Source organism: Protopterus annectens, chromosome 11.part0 (genome assembly GCF_019279795.1).
Source record: "Protopterus annectens isolate FY-2018-M chromosome 11.part0, PAN1.0, whole genome shotgun sequence".
NCBI classification, from domain to species: Eukaryota; Metazoa; Chordata; order Ceratodontiformes; family Protopteridae; genus Protopterus; species Protopterus annectens.
The window spans coordinates 378,303,612-378,318,441 of NC_056745.1; the positions used below are offsets into that span (position 1 = coordinate 378,303,612).

The window sequence follows — 14,830 nt, forward strand, 5'->3', positions numbered from 1 at the left end:
TTTGGTGTTATTTATTTATTTAGGTGCAGCAAATTTGAATTTGATTGGCTATGTAGTGTCATTTAGCTGTTTTTAAAGTGCATTTTTTGATGGCTTGTTAGTAAGTGTTCTGATAAATTTCCATAATAATTAATGTATTTTTGGCTGTATTCTAATAAAAGACATCTTGTAGTTTTATCTCAATGCATTTCTGTTTTGGTTTTGAATATCAGGATGAGAAAGTTATTTTGTGTTACTGTGCAATACATTTGCAAACTAATTTATATATATATATATATATATATATATTATATTTATCTTTTATGTAGGGAATATATGGACTGGAAGATGCTGTTGCAGAAATCAGAGAATATAAAAACAAAATCAAAATTCGAGACTGTGAAACTGAGACAATGAATAAAGAAATCAACAAACTTGAACTTAAAATCAATGACTTGCTTGACGAAAATGAAGATCTTCGAGAGAGATTAGGTATGGTTGAGCTCAGCTTTTGCTCTTTTTTTTTGTCAGTGTTTTCAGTTCTTATGCAAAAGTCTGAAAACACTGCTTTATATGTTGCTTGTAAGGTATTTTCTCACATCATCACTGATGATTTGTCTTGTCACATTCATAATGAATGGGAAGCAGCCAGGTGTGATTCACGAGTTTTCCTGGAAGGCTTTATTGTTTGATTTGAGTTTCCCTTTTTTTATTCCATTTGGATTTATGGAATGTAATAAACAAGAACATTTTGCTTTAATAATCTGCATTATGCAGATTCTAGGCCCAGCTTGTCTATCTTCATCTTGTAATAGAATTGCATTGTACTCATGACATGTAAGCCACTGCCTTTCCTTTGTATACTATGTGATTTCCTGTACGGAAGTCTGAAAAGAAAATGTATATATTCCAGAAATTGGTAAACTGTCTGGTTATCTAGGCCTAGCAAAGACCATGTGAATTTTACATATATCTGTCTTTGATATTTCTAGCATCTGTGTGTTTTGCTTCTGGATTGGGAAATCCAGCATTTTCAGATGAAGAGCGGATGAACTTTGGCAGTCCCATCTGAGACTCCTCAGTTTAGTTCCTCTTTGAGCTGAACTACAAAAGTGTTGCACAACCTGCATTTTCAGTTTATCTTTTTCATATAATTGTAGCTGCCATACTTTGTTGCTTCTGGTTTGGGAAATCCAGCATTTTCAGATGAAGAGCGGATGAACTTTGGCAGTCCCATCTGAGACTCCTCAGTTTAGTTCCTCTTTGAGCTGAACTACAAAAGTGTTGCACAACCTGCATTTTCAGTTTATCTTTTTCATATAATTGTAGCTGCCATACTTTGAGTTCTGTGTTTTATTTAGGATTATACAACATTCTTTGGGATGTCATAGTCAGCAGAGGATTCTTGTAACAAGTGACGATATTCGGGTCTATGTTAAATCATCGAATGCTTAAAAAAGCGAATGATGATTTATCGAACTCATGTAAGTCAAAGTTTACAATCTCGAAATCTTAGAACAGTGATTTTTTCCCAAGGGAAAAAAAGTCGCTGTTCAATAATAAAAAAAAAAAAAAGTAAAACATTACATAAAGTAGGGGGCTTCACCCCCCACTTAAATATACCAACTCCGAGATCGCACTACAGTCATGAAAACGGCAAAGTAACAGAAGCGGCCAAGCAATTTCTTTCCCAGGGAAATCATTCACTTATATGCCGTTTCGCTATTTTGCCTTTTCGTGCTTTCAAGTTCGATCAAGATGTATTCAAAAGAATGCATCTTCAGCAATTTAATAGGAACACACAATATTTGTCATATTGATCACTGCTGCAATAGCCTTAGTTTTAAGAATTATATCCTGCGAAGCACATAATGGCTAGCCGGCCAGCTTCCAAAGCTTAAAAGTACCTACCATGCACCCAAACTGTCAAGCAGCTGAAGCTGAGCTGACTAAAGACAAAGTTTGAGCACAAAGCCCTTCACAGAGCTTTACCGCCACTGAAGAGAATGCCACTCTGAGATCTTTCAAGAATCAGTGGTCAGGTTCTTTGCTGGGTAGATAAGTTCCCTATGGGGAACAACCTTTGCTTTTCTTAAATTTATTGATGTTTTATTACTTTCCTCTTCAGGAAAGTTATTGTAAATCTTGAGACTGTAATGCACTTTTAAACAGAGCTCTCATTTTTTCTGTCAGTTTAAAAGTGGTGTTAACTAACTGAAAACATTTTCTGTGGAGAAATTGTGTTTATTTTTCCTTGATGGGGCTAGCATAGTGTTTGAAAGTACTTTTTACTGTGATTTTCCTGTTTAAAAAAAAAAGCAAATTTAGAGGGGTGGTAGTTTTACCAGTATTTGCTGCTTGTCTTCCTTGGGAAAGAACATAATTTTGGGCTTGACCATGGAACAGACTGCTGGTACCATGGTAAGTTCTTCTTCTAGCCAAAAAAAGGAAAAGTTAAGCAAACAGCCTTTACCACCACAGCAGGCTAGCAGATTCTTCAGCTGCAGGTGGGAGACTCTTTGTGGCCAATTGTTGTACCTCACACCACTCATCTTTTATCCCAGATTCCTCTGGTATGGAACCTGTAGTCACTATGGAACACAGGTTAGCCATGTCCTCTGCAGCTCTTGGAATCCCCTCAGTGAGCAAGGGAGAGCCACTCTTGTCATTCCTGTGTCCATCCGTGGGGTGGCAGCTGCTGCCGCCGCTAGTAATGGGTTGACCCATTTTTTCTGTCAGAAACAGAAGACCAAGTATGTATCTACTATTTCTCAAATTTCTTTGGATAGGAGTAGTTTACTGTGGAGTTTCTTGCAAAAGAAAGAGGGATTCCTCTTTTCCTGAAGAAATTAAAGATTCTGAATTTTAACAGCACAATGCAGGGAACAAATTCAGGGCTTTTTCCTCAGATTTCTGATTCAGACTCATTGGACAGTTCAATTTCTGATTCTCCCTGTGTGGGTTTCTTTTTCTCTGAAACTATTGCTAGAAATGTGCCAGTGTTTTCAGTGGGAGAACTTGGAAGTTTGTTAGTCCCTCAGAAAATACTATGAGTTGTTACAAAATGATTTTCCAGAACTTACATCCATTCCTCTTGTTCTGTCAGCTTTAGGGGATATGTGTATTACTGCTTACAATTTTCCTGTTAGTTAGCCAGTTGCCAGTAAAAAGGCAGATAGGATGTATAAAATTACTCAGCCTTAATTTTTTTTTACACTATTCCCAAACCTGACCCAGCAGTTATAGCCTTAGTTGAGCCCACTGCTGGTAAGCACTTAGTTAATTTCAGTCTTACTGTTTCTGGTAAGGATGGGAAATAAATTTACAGCACAATCTCACTCTACAAACTCCCTACATTCCATCAAAGCAAAACTGTGTGGTAGACAAGCTGAGCAAGACCAAGGCTGACTTTCAGGAATGGAAACTAGATCAGGGTGTCTTCCAACATTTCATCCATCTTTGGGGAGTTCTTCAAGTAGACCCTTTTGACTCCTCTTTGAACAATCCACTGGAAAGATTCTCTTTCAGGGCTCTTTGCAAGAAGGCCAGGAAGGCAGATGCCTTTTATTTTCTTTGAACATAAGTGCTACTGTATGGTTTTCCACCCTTTCCACTGATATCCAGGGTACTTCTGAAGAATCAGAAAGAATCCACCAAGATCATTGTGGTGACTCCCTTTTGGTGTAGGCAACTGTGGTTCTCTCTTCTTTCTTCTTTTGGAAATGGCCAAAGGCAGTTACCACAAGCTTCCTCAAAGAGTGGATCTTCACACACAAGAATGGGGTGCTTGATACACTCCAATATCAGTCATTTTAATTTGATTTCCTGGTTGACAGGATCTCAATTCCTTTTAGGTACCTGTATACTGAGGATGTGCAGCAGGTACTAATGGAGGAAAGAAAGCCTGCTACTGGAAAATCATGTATTAGCAAATGGAAAATGTTTTCTAGTTGGGGCCAACAACATAACCAGCACCCATTTAAGCCTAGTTGGGGCCAACAACATAACCAGCACCCATTTAAGCCTAGTTGCCTGTTTTTACAATATTTGTATGAGTTAATATTCTTTAGCTTTTCGTATTCCTATGTCAAAGTTAATTTAGCAGCCATTTCAACATATCTTTACACAGATCCTTCTCTTTGAAGGCAGTCTCATCTCAAAATGTTTTTGAAAGGGTTTTGCATAAGAGACCCCCAAGTGAACCGGTGGTCCCTCCTTGGGGTCTTAATTATGTGTTTGATAACACTTGATGTTAAGTTGTCTATCTCGCCCTCATTCTTGCTGTTTGGGATCGGAGCCGATCCTCGGCTCCAACTCGGCCATCTTCAATAGCTCGAGAGCTGTTTACTAGCTCGAGGCTACCCCTTATCCCATGATGCCTAGGGACAGCTACCCAGATCTCGTTTGCCGCTTCAGCTGCAAGGTGTGTCGTTTTTCTGGCTCAGGCTTGTATATTTCAATTATTTGTGTAAAAATATTCTCTTAGACCCTTTAAACTAATAGATATTTTACTGTTCTTAGTTTTATTCTGTACGTGTTGTTGAAGTACATCGTTCTTCTTAGTTTCCCTTTTATTTAGAACTCATTTAAGTTAGAGAGTTCTCCCCCCTCCCCAAACTCTCCCTAGGATAGCCGTTTAACTTAGAGGCTTTCCTTTCCTTTTTTTGCTATTGTTAAAAAAAAAAAAAAAAAAAGACAGAGGTTATATATTTATAGGTATACTTGTTTAGAGTAGTACTTATTTGTCTGTCTGTGTTTACCTTGTGGTACCTAGTTTTTTGTAGTTGGGTCATGTCTAAGGAAGCTAAAGTATCTGGCTTTAAAAAGTGTGACTCATGCTGTCAGAAAATGTCTCTGACAGATAATACACACTAGCTGCGTTTATTGTTTGGGCGCTGTTCACCTGCAGGACTCTTGTTCTATTTGCCATGCCTTTAGTCCAAGAGTCCTGCAGAAGCGTAAGAACAAATTGATCCTTAGGGGTCTGTTAAAGACTCAGGATTCACCGGCAAAGAGTTCCCTGCCAGTGAAATTCCCAAAATCCACTAAACTGTCGGCTCCACCTCCGGAGCCAACTCCTGTACAGTATTTACCAAGTATGTCGGTTCCGGCTGGCACCGACAAGACAAACCCTCCGTCGGCTCCATTGGAAGTTTCGGAGCAATCTCGGAGAAATAAGAGGCTGAAGTCCCCTTCATTAGAGTCAGTTCATTCGGCTCCTCTGTCTCCATTATTGCAAAGTGAACGTAGCCACCATTCATCACACTCCTCTCGATCCTCTAGGCTGTCGATCATGATGTGGACAGAGTAGTAAGTAGGTTGCTTAAATCACGGGCACTAGCAAAATTATTGTCTAGCCCTCCTCAACAGGTATCGGCTCCATCCACCTCATGTTCTGTTCCTCCTCCGACTCCATTGAGTTCGGAGCTGTAGTTCGTTGGGGTTCGAGTAGTGGAACCGTCGGCTCCGATCACCATCTCTCCTTTGGTTCCGACTTTGGCTCCGATTACCTCAATAATTCCTTCGATAGAGGAATCTAGACATCAGGGCACCCTCGGCTCCGAGGGGGCGAGTGGTATAGGACCCTTGTCCGACCCCGTTCTCCCTCTCGGAGCATCAGTGCAGGTGAGCTCGGCTCCAACATTGGCCTCGGAGCCGTCTCCGTCTGCGTGGAGAAATATTCCTATTTCTTCGGAACCAGAGCTTTCTCTGCCTCGAGGCAGGGACACCTTTGAGGTCATGCGGAGTGTGCTGTCCCCTGAGACAGCTCCACTACCAGCCCCACCGGCTCCGTCCCCCATAGTGTCTGTGCCAACCTCTGCTCCTCCTCCAGACCCCAAGCGTAGGGAACCGATGCCCCAGGACACCCCATTGGGTTTTTCCTCTTCTTCCGAGGCCTTCCCTGATCACTCAGAGGAGCCCCCTTGGAAGAAGAAGTGCAAGAGGAAGCACATTGACTCCCCTGAGTCTGTCACTTCTGATACAGACTTAGATGAATCGGAAGGGTCCCCGAGATCCCCCTCTCAAGGTGTTTCCTTTTCGGACATCCTTGAAATGCTTAGGCAGAGGGGGAACTAGACTCTCCCAGCCCCTACCGAGGATGAGTCTGTATTCCTGGACGCTTTCGGTTCCCGACCTTCCATCTCTGGGTTTCTCCTCCTTTCGACCCACTTATTTCTGTAGTGGCTCAAAAGGCTTGGTCAGCTCTGGACACAGTGGAACCAACTTCGAGGAGACCTGGTAAATTTATTACAGCCTCCCAGGATAAGCAATTCCTTTCTAAAGGTGTGCCCGTTGATGCCATGGTGGTAGCGACAGCCACCAAAAAAGATTTAGCAGAGACCTCTTCATCTGTTCATCCCCCTAACAAGGATTTTAAGATGATGGACAGGTACGGAAAGTGAATGTTTGCTTCAGCGACCTTCTCCATGAGGTCCCTGAACTATCTATGTCATTTTACTCACCTTCAAAGGGATCCCCTTAAAGAGCTTGGAGATACCCTTCAAGATTCTACAGCTGAGGGAGTACAAGCCAAAGTAGCTTCCCAGCTAGTGACTCTTAATTCTGTAGTTAACTCCTCCATGAGGCTCATTTCCTATGCAGCTGATGGAGCGAGTAGAGCCGCGGGCACGGGTGTGGCCCTCAGGAGGCATGCCTGGATGTGGTTGTGTCACTTTGCGGAACCCTTTCAATTGTCCTTCACCAATACCCCCTTTGATGGCTCCTTTCTCTTTGGGTCACAGGTGAAAGACACATTGACTAGGTGTGAGCAAGAAGGCAAGACTCTCTCTGCCGTGGGAGTCCATTTTTCCACTCCCTCTAGACCTTACCCCAAGGGTCAGAAGAGTGGGAATATGTGGTTCCGCAAATCTCAGGGAGCCTTGCTTGACACACGTAGTGATTTTTACTCCAGAGGCAGAGGGGGAAACAACAATAATAGACGCCACCCTCATGGCAGAGTGGGTCCGCAGAACCAGGGCAACGTAGGATCCTTCTCTGACAAGCTCTTCCAGCATCCCTGAAGGGTTGCCCGGCTGCTCACCTCTGGAGGCAGTCGGGGGAAGACTTTTGCTGTACCCAAAAGCCTGGCAAAATTTAACAAGAGACAGATGGGTACTATCCATTATATCCGGAGGTTACAAAATTCCCTTCCATCAACACCCTTACAGTCAAAAAAGGCCCTTCCAGATGTTCCACCCAATCTGATCTTCAGGATGCGTACTACCATATCAAGATGGACAGGCGCTCCAAGAGATTTCTTCCCTTTTGGGTGGGGGCCAGTCATTACCAGTTCAGAGCTCTGCCCTTTGGTCTCACCACAGCCCCCAGGGTGTTCACCAAATGTATGGCAGTGGTCACGGCTCACCTGAGACATCAAGGATTCCAGGTGTTTCCATATCTAGATGACTGGCTTCTCACTGCTACCACCAGGCATCAAGTCTTACAAGTGCGGGATTATGCAATCACATCTTGCACCCAGCTAGGTATTAAAATCTGCCTTATTGCCATGTCAGTCTATCACTTACATAGGAGCAGAATTAAACAAAAGGGAAATGTTCGCAAGGTTACCACTAGAAAGAGTGTCCACAGTTCGTCAACAAGTGCAAATCCTAATGTGGAGCAAAAGGATCCAAGTCAGATATGTCCTTCAAACTCTGGGCTCCATGGCAGCTGCCATTCTTCTCCTTCCATTAGTGCGTTTCCACATGAGAATTCTTCAGTGGCTTCTTTTCACGCAGTGATCTTTCCAGGAGCTACGCATGTCTCACATGATCCTGATTACGGAGGCATGCAAAAGGCACCTTTCTTGGATGGTCTCCTCACTAGTGACTCAGGGCAGACCTTTCATACAGCCCCCTCCGGTAGCCACAGTGACTACAGACACCTCCCTGATAGGATGGGGAGGCATTATCTGGGCAGGACAGTCCAAGGCACTTTGCAACCTCACGAGTACCACCTGCACATAAATGTCCTAGAAATGAGAGCCGTGCTCCTAGTGTTGCAAGCCCTTCAAGACTCTCTTCCTTCCGGGACCATTGCAATTCAAACATGTCAGTGGTGTGGTACATTAACAAGCAGTGCGGAACCAGATCCTACCCCCTGTGTCAAGAAGCACTCAGACTGTGGCAGTGGGCGATTTCCTCCCAACGTTTTCTGATTACGATGCACATCCCTGGCAGATCCAATGTCATAGCGGACAGGCTCAGCAGAGCTATCCTCATGCCTCACAAGTGGTCTCTGAATCAGGAAGTTGCGGATCTTATCTTCTGCAAATGGGGACAGCCTTGCTGCGATCTTTTTGCCACCCCTTTCAACAGCAAATGCAGCAACTACTTCTCCCTTCTTCTGCTTTCATGTCACATACCCAGAGACGCTCTAGTCCACGATTGGCCTCAGGGACTTCTTTATGCCTTTCCTCCATTTCCCCTGATACTGAAATTCATACAGAAAGCAAAAATCATTGGGTTGCAAAATGATCCTCATTGCCCCTACTGGCCTCGACAGATATGGTTCTTGTTCCTGCACCCCTACCTTCTCGATCAGCCCTGGACTCTGGACCCGATTCCAGATCTCCTGATTCATCAGTCAGGCGGGTTGCATCAATCCCTCCAAACTCTCCAGCTCACAGCTTGGTTGCTCCACTTCCAACCTTAGCCAGGCTTCCTAGCATTAGCCCAGCAGCCCGTGATATTATCGTTTCCTCATATAAGTCTACAATGAGAAAAACTTAAGCTAGCAAATGGAAACGTTTTTCTTATTGGGCAGAGTCTAGGAATGTGGATCCCTTCTCAGCCCCAATCCACGAAATTCTTGAATTTCTAGCCCAACTTTTTCACTCCGGGGCCACTTCCGCTATGATTAGGGTACAGTTAGCGGACATTTCTAATTTTCATATCGGTTTGCAAAATTCTAACATCATGTCTCATAAGGTCTGTAAAGCTTTTTTGAGAGGAACATTCCTTCTTAGACCTCCAGTGAGAGATCCCCCTCCTCCGTGGGATCTTAATTTAGTCCTAACTTCCTTAATTCTGCCTCCTTTTGAACCGGCAGCATCCTGCTCCATCAAGTTTCTATCTTGGAAGACAATCTTTCTGGTTGCTATCACTTCAGGTAGGCGTGTCTCAGAACTTCAAGCACTATGTGTTCGTCCTCCTTACCTGGTGTTTCACAAGGACAGAGTTTCTCTGAAGACTAATCCTTTGTTTCTTCCTAAAGTCTGCTCAGAAAATAATTTAAATAAATCTATAGATCTCCCTGTGTTCTTCCCCAATCATAGCAACAAGGCAGAGTACAAGCTTCACCAATTGGACGTTCACAGACAATTGCGTTTTTACCTACATAGAACTAAAGAAATAAGAAAGTCAGACCAGTTATTCCTTTCTTATGCCTTAAACAAACAAGGTATCCCAGTTTCCAAGGTGACCTTATCCAGATGGTTGTCCCACACTATTACATTTATTTACCAGTTACGGAATAAAGAGTTACCAACTAAACCGAAAGGTCATTCTACTAGGGCATTAGCCACCTCCGTAGCTTTTCAGTCTAGGTTGCCCATGGATTCCATCTGTGCAGCTGCCATGTGGGCAAACCCTCATACATTTATTTCTCATTACAAGGTGAATATGGTCTCCCAGAGCAGAGCTGACTTTGGTTCCACTGTTCTGAAGAGTCTGTTCCACTGAGCCACCCAGGATGTTAGGTGCTAGGGACGCTGTCCCAAACAGCAAGAATGAAGGCGAGCTAGACAAGTTAACATTAAGAAGTTATGTACCTACCATAATGTTCCATGTTAGTTGTCTTCATCTCGCCTTCTTTCTTGCGTCCCACCCTCCGTCCCCCCTTCCTAGTGGATCGAGAGGAATCCTTTTTCACTGGCTGAGTATTCTTTGTTGTTATTCTTCTGGCTAGGTCTTCCTAACCTATTCCAGATTTTAGGATGCGTGGAACAACCATTTTTTTGATAACTGGTTTCTCTCATATTATGTCTGGGATTAGCTATTTCAAACGAGATCTGGGTAGCTGTCCCTAGGTATCATGGGATAAGGGGTAGCCTCGAACCAGTAAACAGCTCTCGAGCTATTGAAGATGGCCGAGTCGGAGCCGATCCCAAACAGCAAGAAAGAAGGTGAGATGAAGACAACTGACATGGAATGTTATGGTAGGTACATAACTTCTTATTCCATTTGAACTAGCTAATCTATCTGACCTCAGGTTTTTAATATGGAAAATAGCAGGGTTTCTTTGATAACTAATCCTTCTTTTATACCTAAAGTGGTAACCACATTTACTCTGAGTCAAACTGTCTATCTCTCCATTTTTTTTTTACTGAAACTAAAAATGAGGGAGAAAGGATATACCACCATATTGTGGCTGTCAGAAAACAACTCAAGTACTGTCTTGACAGAACTAAACTTTTCAAATCTTCAGAACAATTGTTTATTTCTTGTGAAGGTAAGGAGTGACAACCAATGTCAAAACAGACTATTTCCAAATAGTTGTCTAAGGCTATTACCTTTTGTTATACTCACCATAAGAAATCTTTTCTGGGCAGGGTCATGGCACTCTGTGCCAGGGCCTTGACTTCATCTGTGGCTTTTTGGAAAGGGTTGGATTCTAGTAATATCCTAGAAGCTGCTACTTGGTCCTCTGTACATACTTTTACAAAGCACTATAAGCTTGTTTCCTTGTCTAGGTCCAGATGAAGCTTTGCTAGGACCATTCTCCAAGGTCTTCTTGATTCATCTCCTTCCATCTTCCAAATGTAATCAACTATAGTAATGTACCCAGGTAGCTAAGGCTCCTGCAGCAGTGATCAGTATGATGAATTTAGTACAGTTTTGTAAGCTGAATTTACCAAAACAGTAGATGTTCAAAAGATCACTGCTGCAGTAGTCACTCTCTCCCTCCATCCCCCTTGTTTTTTGGTTTGTTTTTTTATGCCAGGGTGTGGACATTTATTTTTTGTTGTTCCTAGCATAGACCTTTCAGGCTCATCCTCCTTCTTTCTGCTGGCAGGAAAGCTCTAAAGAGCTTTGTGCTTAAAATTATCTTTCGGTTAGCTCAAATCGAGCTGATTGACAGTTTGGAGGCATGGAAGGTGCCCTGAAGCTTTGAAAGGTGGCTGGCCATTATATCCTTGTCAAGCTATAACCCATATAGTTGAGGCTACTGCAGCAGTGATCATTTGAAAAACTACTGTTATGGTTAGTTCAGCTTACACAATTGTACTTTCATCTAACATGTGGTACTTCTGGTAATCATTTCATAGCATTATTCTTTAGGTCTGCCCTTCTTTTCTTGATCGCTTCAGTTTTGTCGACATAATCAGAATGTAAATCAGTAGGGTAGAGTCTTTCCTACTGTATACATTTCTATGGAACAGACATAACTGTTCTTAAAATTTTTGCCATCTGTTGGCATTTGTTTTCTTAGAAACTTTTTTTTTGTACAGGAAATCTATTTGTGTTTTTTTTTTTCACAAAGGTTTTTGCTAATGGCTTCTTAAAACCAAGACTTCATGTGATTTCACTGCTTTAGCCCTAAACACAGGACAGATTTTTTTTTGCAAGATTTGCAGACAGACCATTTTTTTTTTTGTTGAATGCCAGAGCATTCTGTTTTACCATACCTCTCAACTGCCTCTGATTTTGTCTTAAATGCTTCCTCTTTCCCTCTTAAAATTCAGGATTTGGGGAAAAAAGGTAGTAGATTATGCTTAATAAATAATGACAACAGAGCTGTAATCTTCTTTTGCTTCAGAAAATGAATGTTAATTCACACTCTATTATTCTTTCATCTTCTCAAGTTAATAGTACTAATATTTTAAAAAGTGCCCCTGTTTATTTCAGGATTTGCCCATAATTCTGAAGTTAAGAGCTATGCATGTTACCTTTGGTGAAAGACGAATAGCTTACGAAAAAAACATTCTTTGTAGAAGAAATTGTTATTCTAATCAATGGTGCTTCATTAGTAAAAGGAGAAACATAGATCTGTCTTTGGAGGCCTTCTTTATAGGATAATTTTTGGAATTTCCTTTTCTGATATTCCTTTTATTCTCAGCTTGGCACATTTATGAATTGATTGTCTAGTTCCCATGTTTTGCCAGTGTATGCCATTGTGTTATGTATTGATTTAGCAGAGTATGGCCAGCCCCTTTGCCATCTATTTCTTTTCTACCAATGCCAATAGTGTTTTGGATAGACAGATACAGCCCTGTCTGCAGTCCAGGCAATATGAGTTTGATTAGCAGCTTGGTAGCTTAACAACGCTGGCAGGGGAGCATGGCATCCCTACCCAAGGGGAGGTTAGGTGGTGCAGGAATGAAAGATGCTACAAACCCTAAGAGGGGGTAGAGGCATTGCACAGAAAATCTTAGGGAGCCAGGAGTTTGACATAACAAGCCAACAACTGGTGGTAGCCTTCATTAGTGAATGTAAGGGAGCATGCAGTTGTATAGGAGAGGATGTTGTGAGTTTGCAGTGTGATGCGTATAGCTCTTCTGCTCTTCTCCCCACCCAAAGTATGTTAGGATGATAGAAACACCCTCAGTTTCTGGGATGCTGGCAAGAGCACATGCAGTCCTTTTGCCTGAATACATGACTGCTTTCTCAACTCGTTCTTCCCCTGTATGGTACTGCTTATATTCCTTATACACGTAAACAAGTGAGCTGAGTTTGATAAGGGGAGGGTTTAATGCCTGGCAGGCATAGGGCACCTAGAAGAAAGAAAAAAATATTTCTACCATTCACAGTTTGGAGCTCAATCCTAGTATTTGTCATGGAAAAGTTTGCAGAGTCGGTATTTCATTTGATGAAAACTACCAAGTGTTCCTGCAGTCAGCACAACATGAGTTTGCATGCTAACAGCACTTCTGCTTGGTCTGAGAAAGGAACATGATATAAAATGTTGCCTTAAGTGCTATCTTCTCAGCCCATCTACTCACAGAAGAACGTTCATGATATGGAATATTCCCTTAGGTTCATATGTATCAACATAGGGTTGAAGAAGAATAGAGAGAGCCTAGCCCAGTTTCCCAAATATCCCAGAGTGCTATACGGCTAAGTGACTTACTTAAAGTCAGGCCAAACTGACTGAAAAGTCAGGTTTGGTTACCAATCCCTTCAGAGCTTCCCTGCTGCTGAATAACACTCCTCTTGCTGTAGTTCAAGGATTGACGGTCTGCTAATGCTATTTCATTGAAGGGCAAAGAAGTTCCCTTCGAGGGAAAAAAACTTCCATTTTGCTTTCTTGACAGAAATTGTAATTTTTATGCAAAATATTTATTTTAAAGCTAGGAAAAAGCATTTTTAGAGACTTTTGCTTCATTTTCAGTTACTTTTAAAATGGAGCATCACTCCCCCCTTGTTTTGGTAAAAATTTGATCTTATGTTGGCTCTTGGACAGAGAATTGGTTTTTGGACCATCTGCTGCAGAGGTCCTCAAAAAGTGTGATGAGAGAAGTAAGCTGATTCAAGGGATCTCTCAGACTTTCAACCTTCTTTCTCCCAGTTTGCAAAGGGATTTAGTGCTACTTAACAATCTTCTTTAAAAAGAAAAATAAACAGAATCAGCTTAACAGCTGGAAAGCAAACATTTAAAAAGCATTGGCAGGCAGGTTCCAAAAAGAAAGTAGACCCCTCCCAGAACAAAGGATAGTCTATTAAGTTGGAATGACTATCTACAAGACTCCCCCTCCCTCCAGCTCTGGCAAAACCTTAATCCTTCCAGAAAGTTTCGACCTCCATTTCTGTCTTAACAGGTGGCAGTGGGAGTTTATCTCCTTTTTGAGAGATTATTGCCCCATCCCAAACTCCTATTTTCCCTCCTGTTATTCAGCAGCTGCTGTCACAGGGGTTGACAGAAGTGGTTCCTCTTCCTTCTCCTCTGTTAGAAAGGTTTTATTCAAGGACGTTTCTGGTGCCAAATGAAGATTCTTGAAGACCAAATCTGGATCTTTCCTTTCTTAACTTGTAGGTGATAGTGCCCAAGTTCAAAATGCTATCCTTTCACAACCTATTACTCCCCTACTCCCCATCTGAGTATCCTTCTGACCTTAAATTTAAAAGATGCATATCAACACATTTTTGTAGGTTCAGAATTCAGATGTTTCTTAAGGTTTTCTGTGTCAGGATCACATTATCAGTTTTGTGCATATTTGGTCTAGACACTACTCCAGGGGAATTCAAAAAGTGTTTAGCTCCTGTGATAGCCTATGCAGACTGCAAGGTAGCCACATTTTTTTATATAGATGACATGCTTATCTGTGCAGAGTTGTTATCAAAATGTCAGGAATCTTTCACCTTGGTAAGGGATCTCCAACACAGACTGAGGTACCAGAGGAACATTAAAAAAATGTCTTGTCTGATTCATTCTCACAGGATTGTTTTCCTGGGGTGTCTTCTGGATACCTCAGTTCAAAGAGTGTTTCCTCCACAGAAACAAACATAAATCTGTATCTAGATTTATTCCTGACTACCTTTTCAGCCAGGGAATTTCTCAGTATTTATGGTCTTTATGGCTTCTATGATTCTCATGATTTCTCTTGCAAGACTTCACATGAGAGAATAATCCAGTACATACATACATACATACAAATAGTTCAGCACAGGCCCTCCTACCCTGCTGATGGTACCTGAAGTGTGTGTGGTCCCCGCATCAACATCCCCTGACATTCCAGATTCCAGTTTTATGATTTGTGAAAAGTGAGATTTTGTGGTGAAGACACCAGATTTGTCAGAATCCTGGTTTCCTGTTCTCCTTTCCAGCTTCGCCAGTGTAGGTCACAGGATGCCTTTGACTTTGCTTGGGGAGCAGCATCTTTACAGTTAAAAGTGCATGGTCTTGGAACAAA

The 14,830-nt window shown here is 42.0% G+C and overlaps 1 protein-coding gene across 1 annotated transcript in view; it reads left to right on the forward strand.

The window, feature by feature from the left end:
- Window positions 1-14,830, forward strand: part of CEP290 (centrosomal protein 290) — a 3,346,332-nt gene that overhangs the window by 723,389 nt on the left and 2,608,113 nt on the right. The window contains exon 14 of the mRNA XM_044087863.1: window positions 309-471. Coding sequence (XP_043943798.1) covers window positions 309-471 — 163 coding nt within the window. The remainder of the gene's footprint in view (window positions 1-308; window positions 472-14,830) is intronic.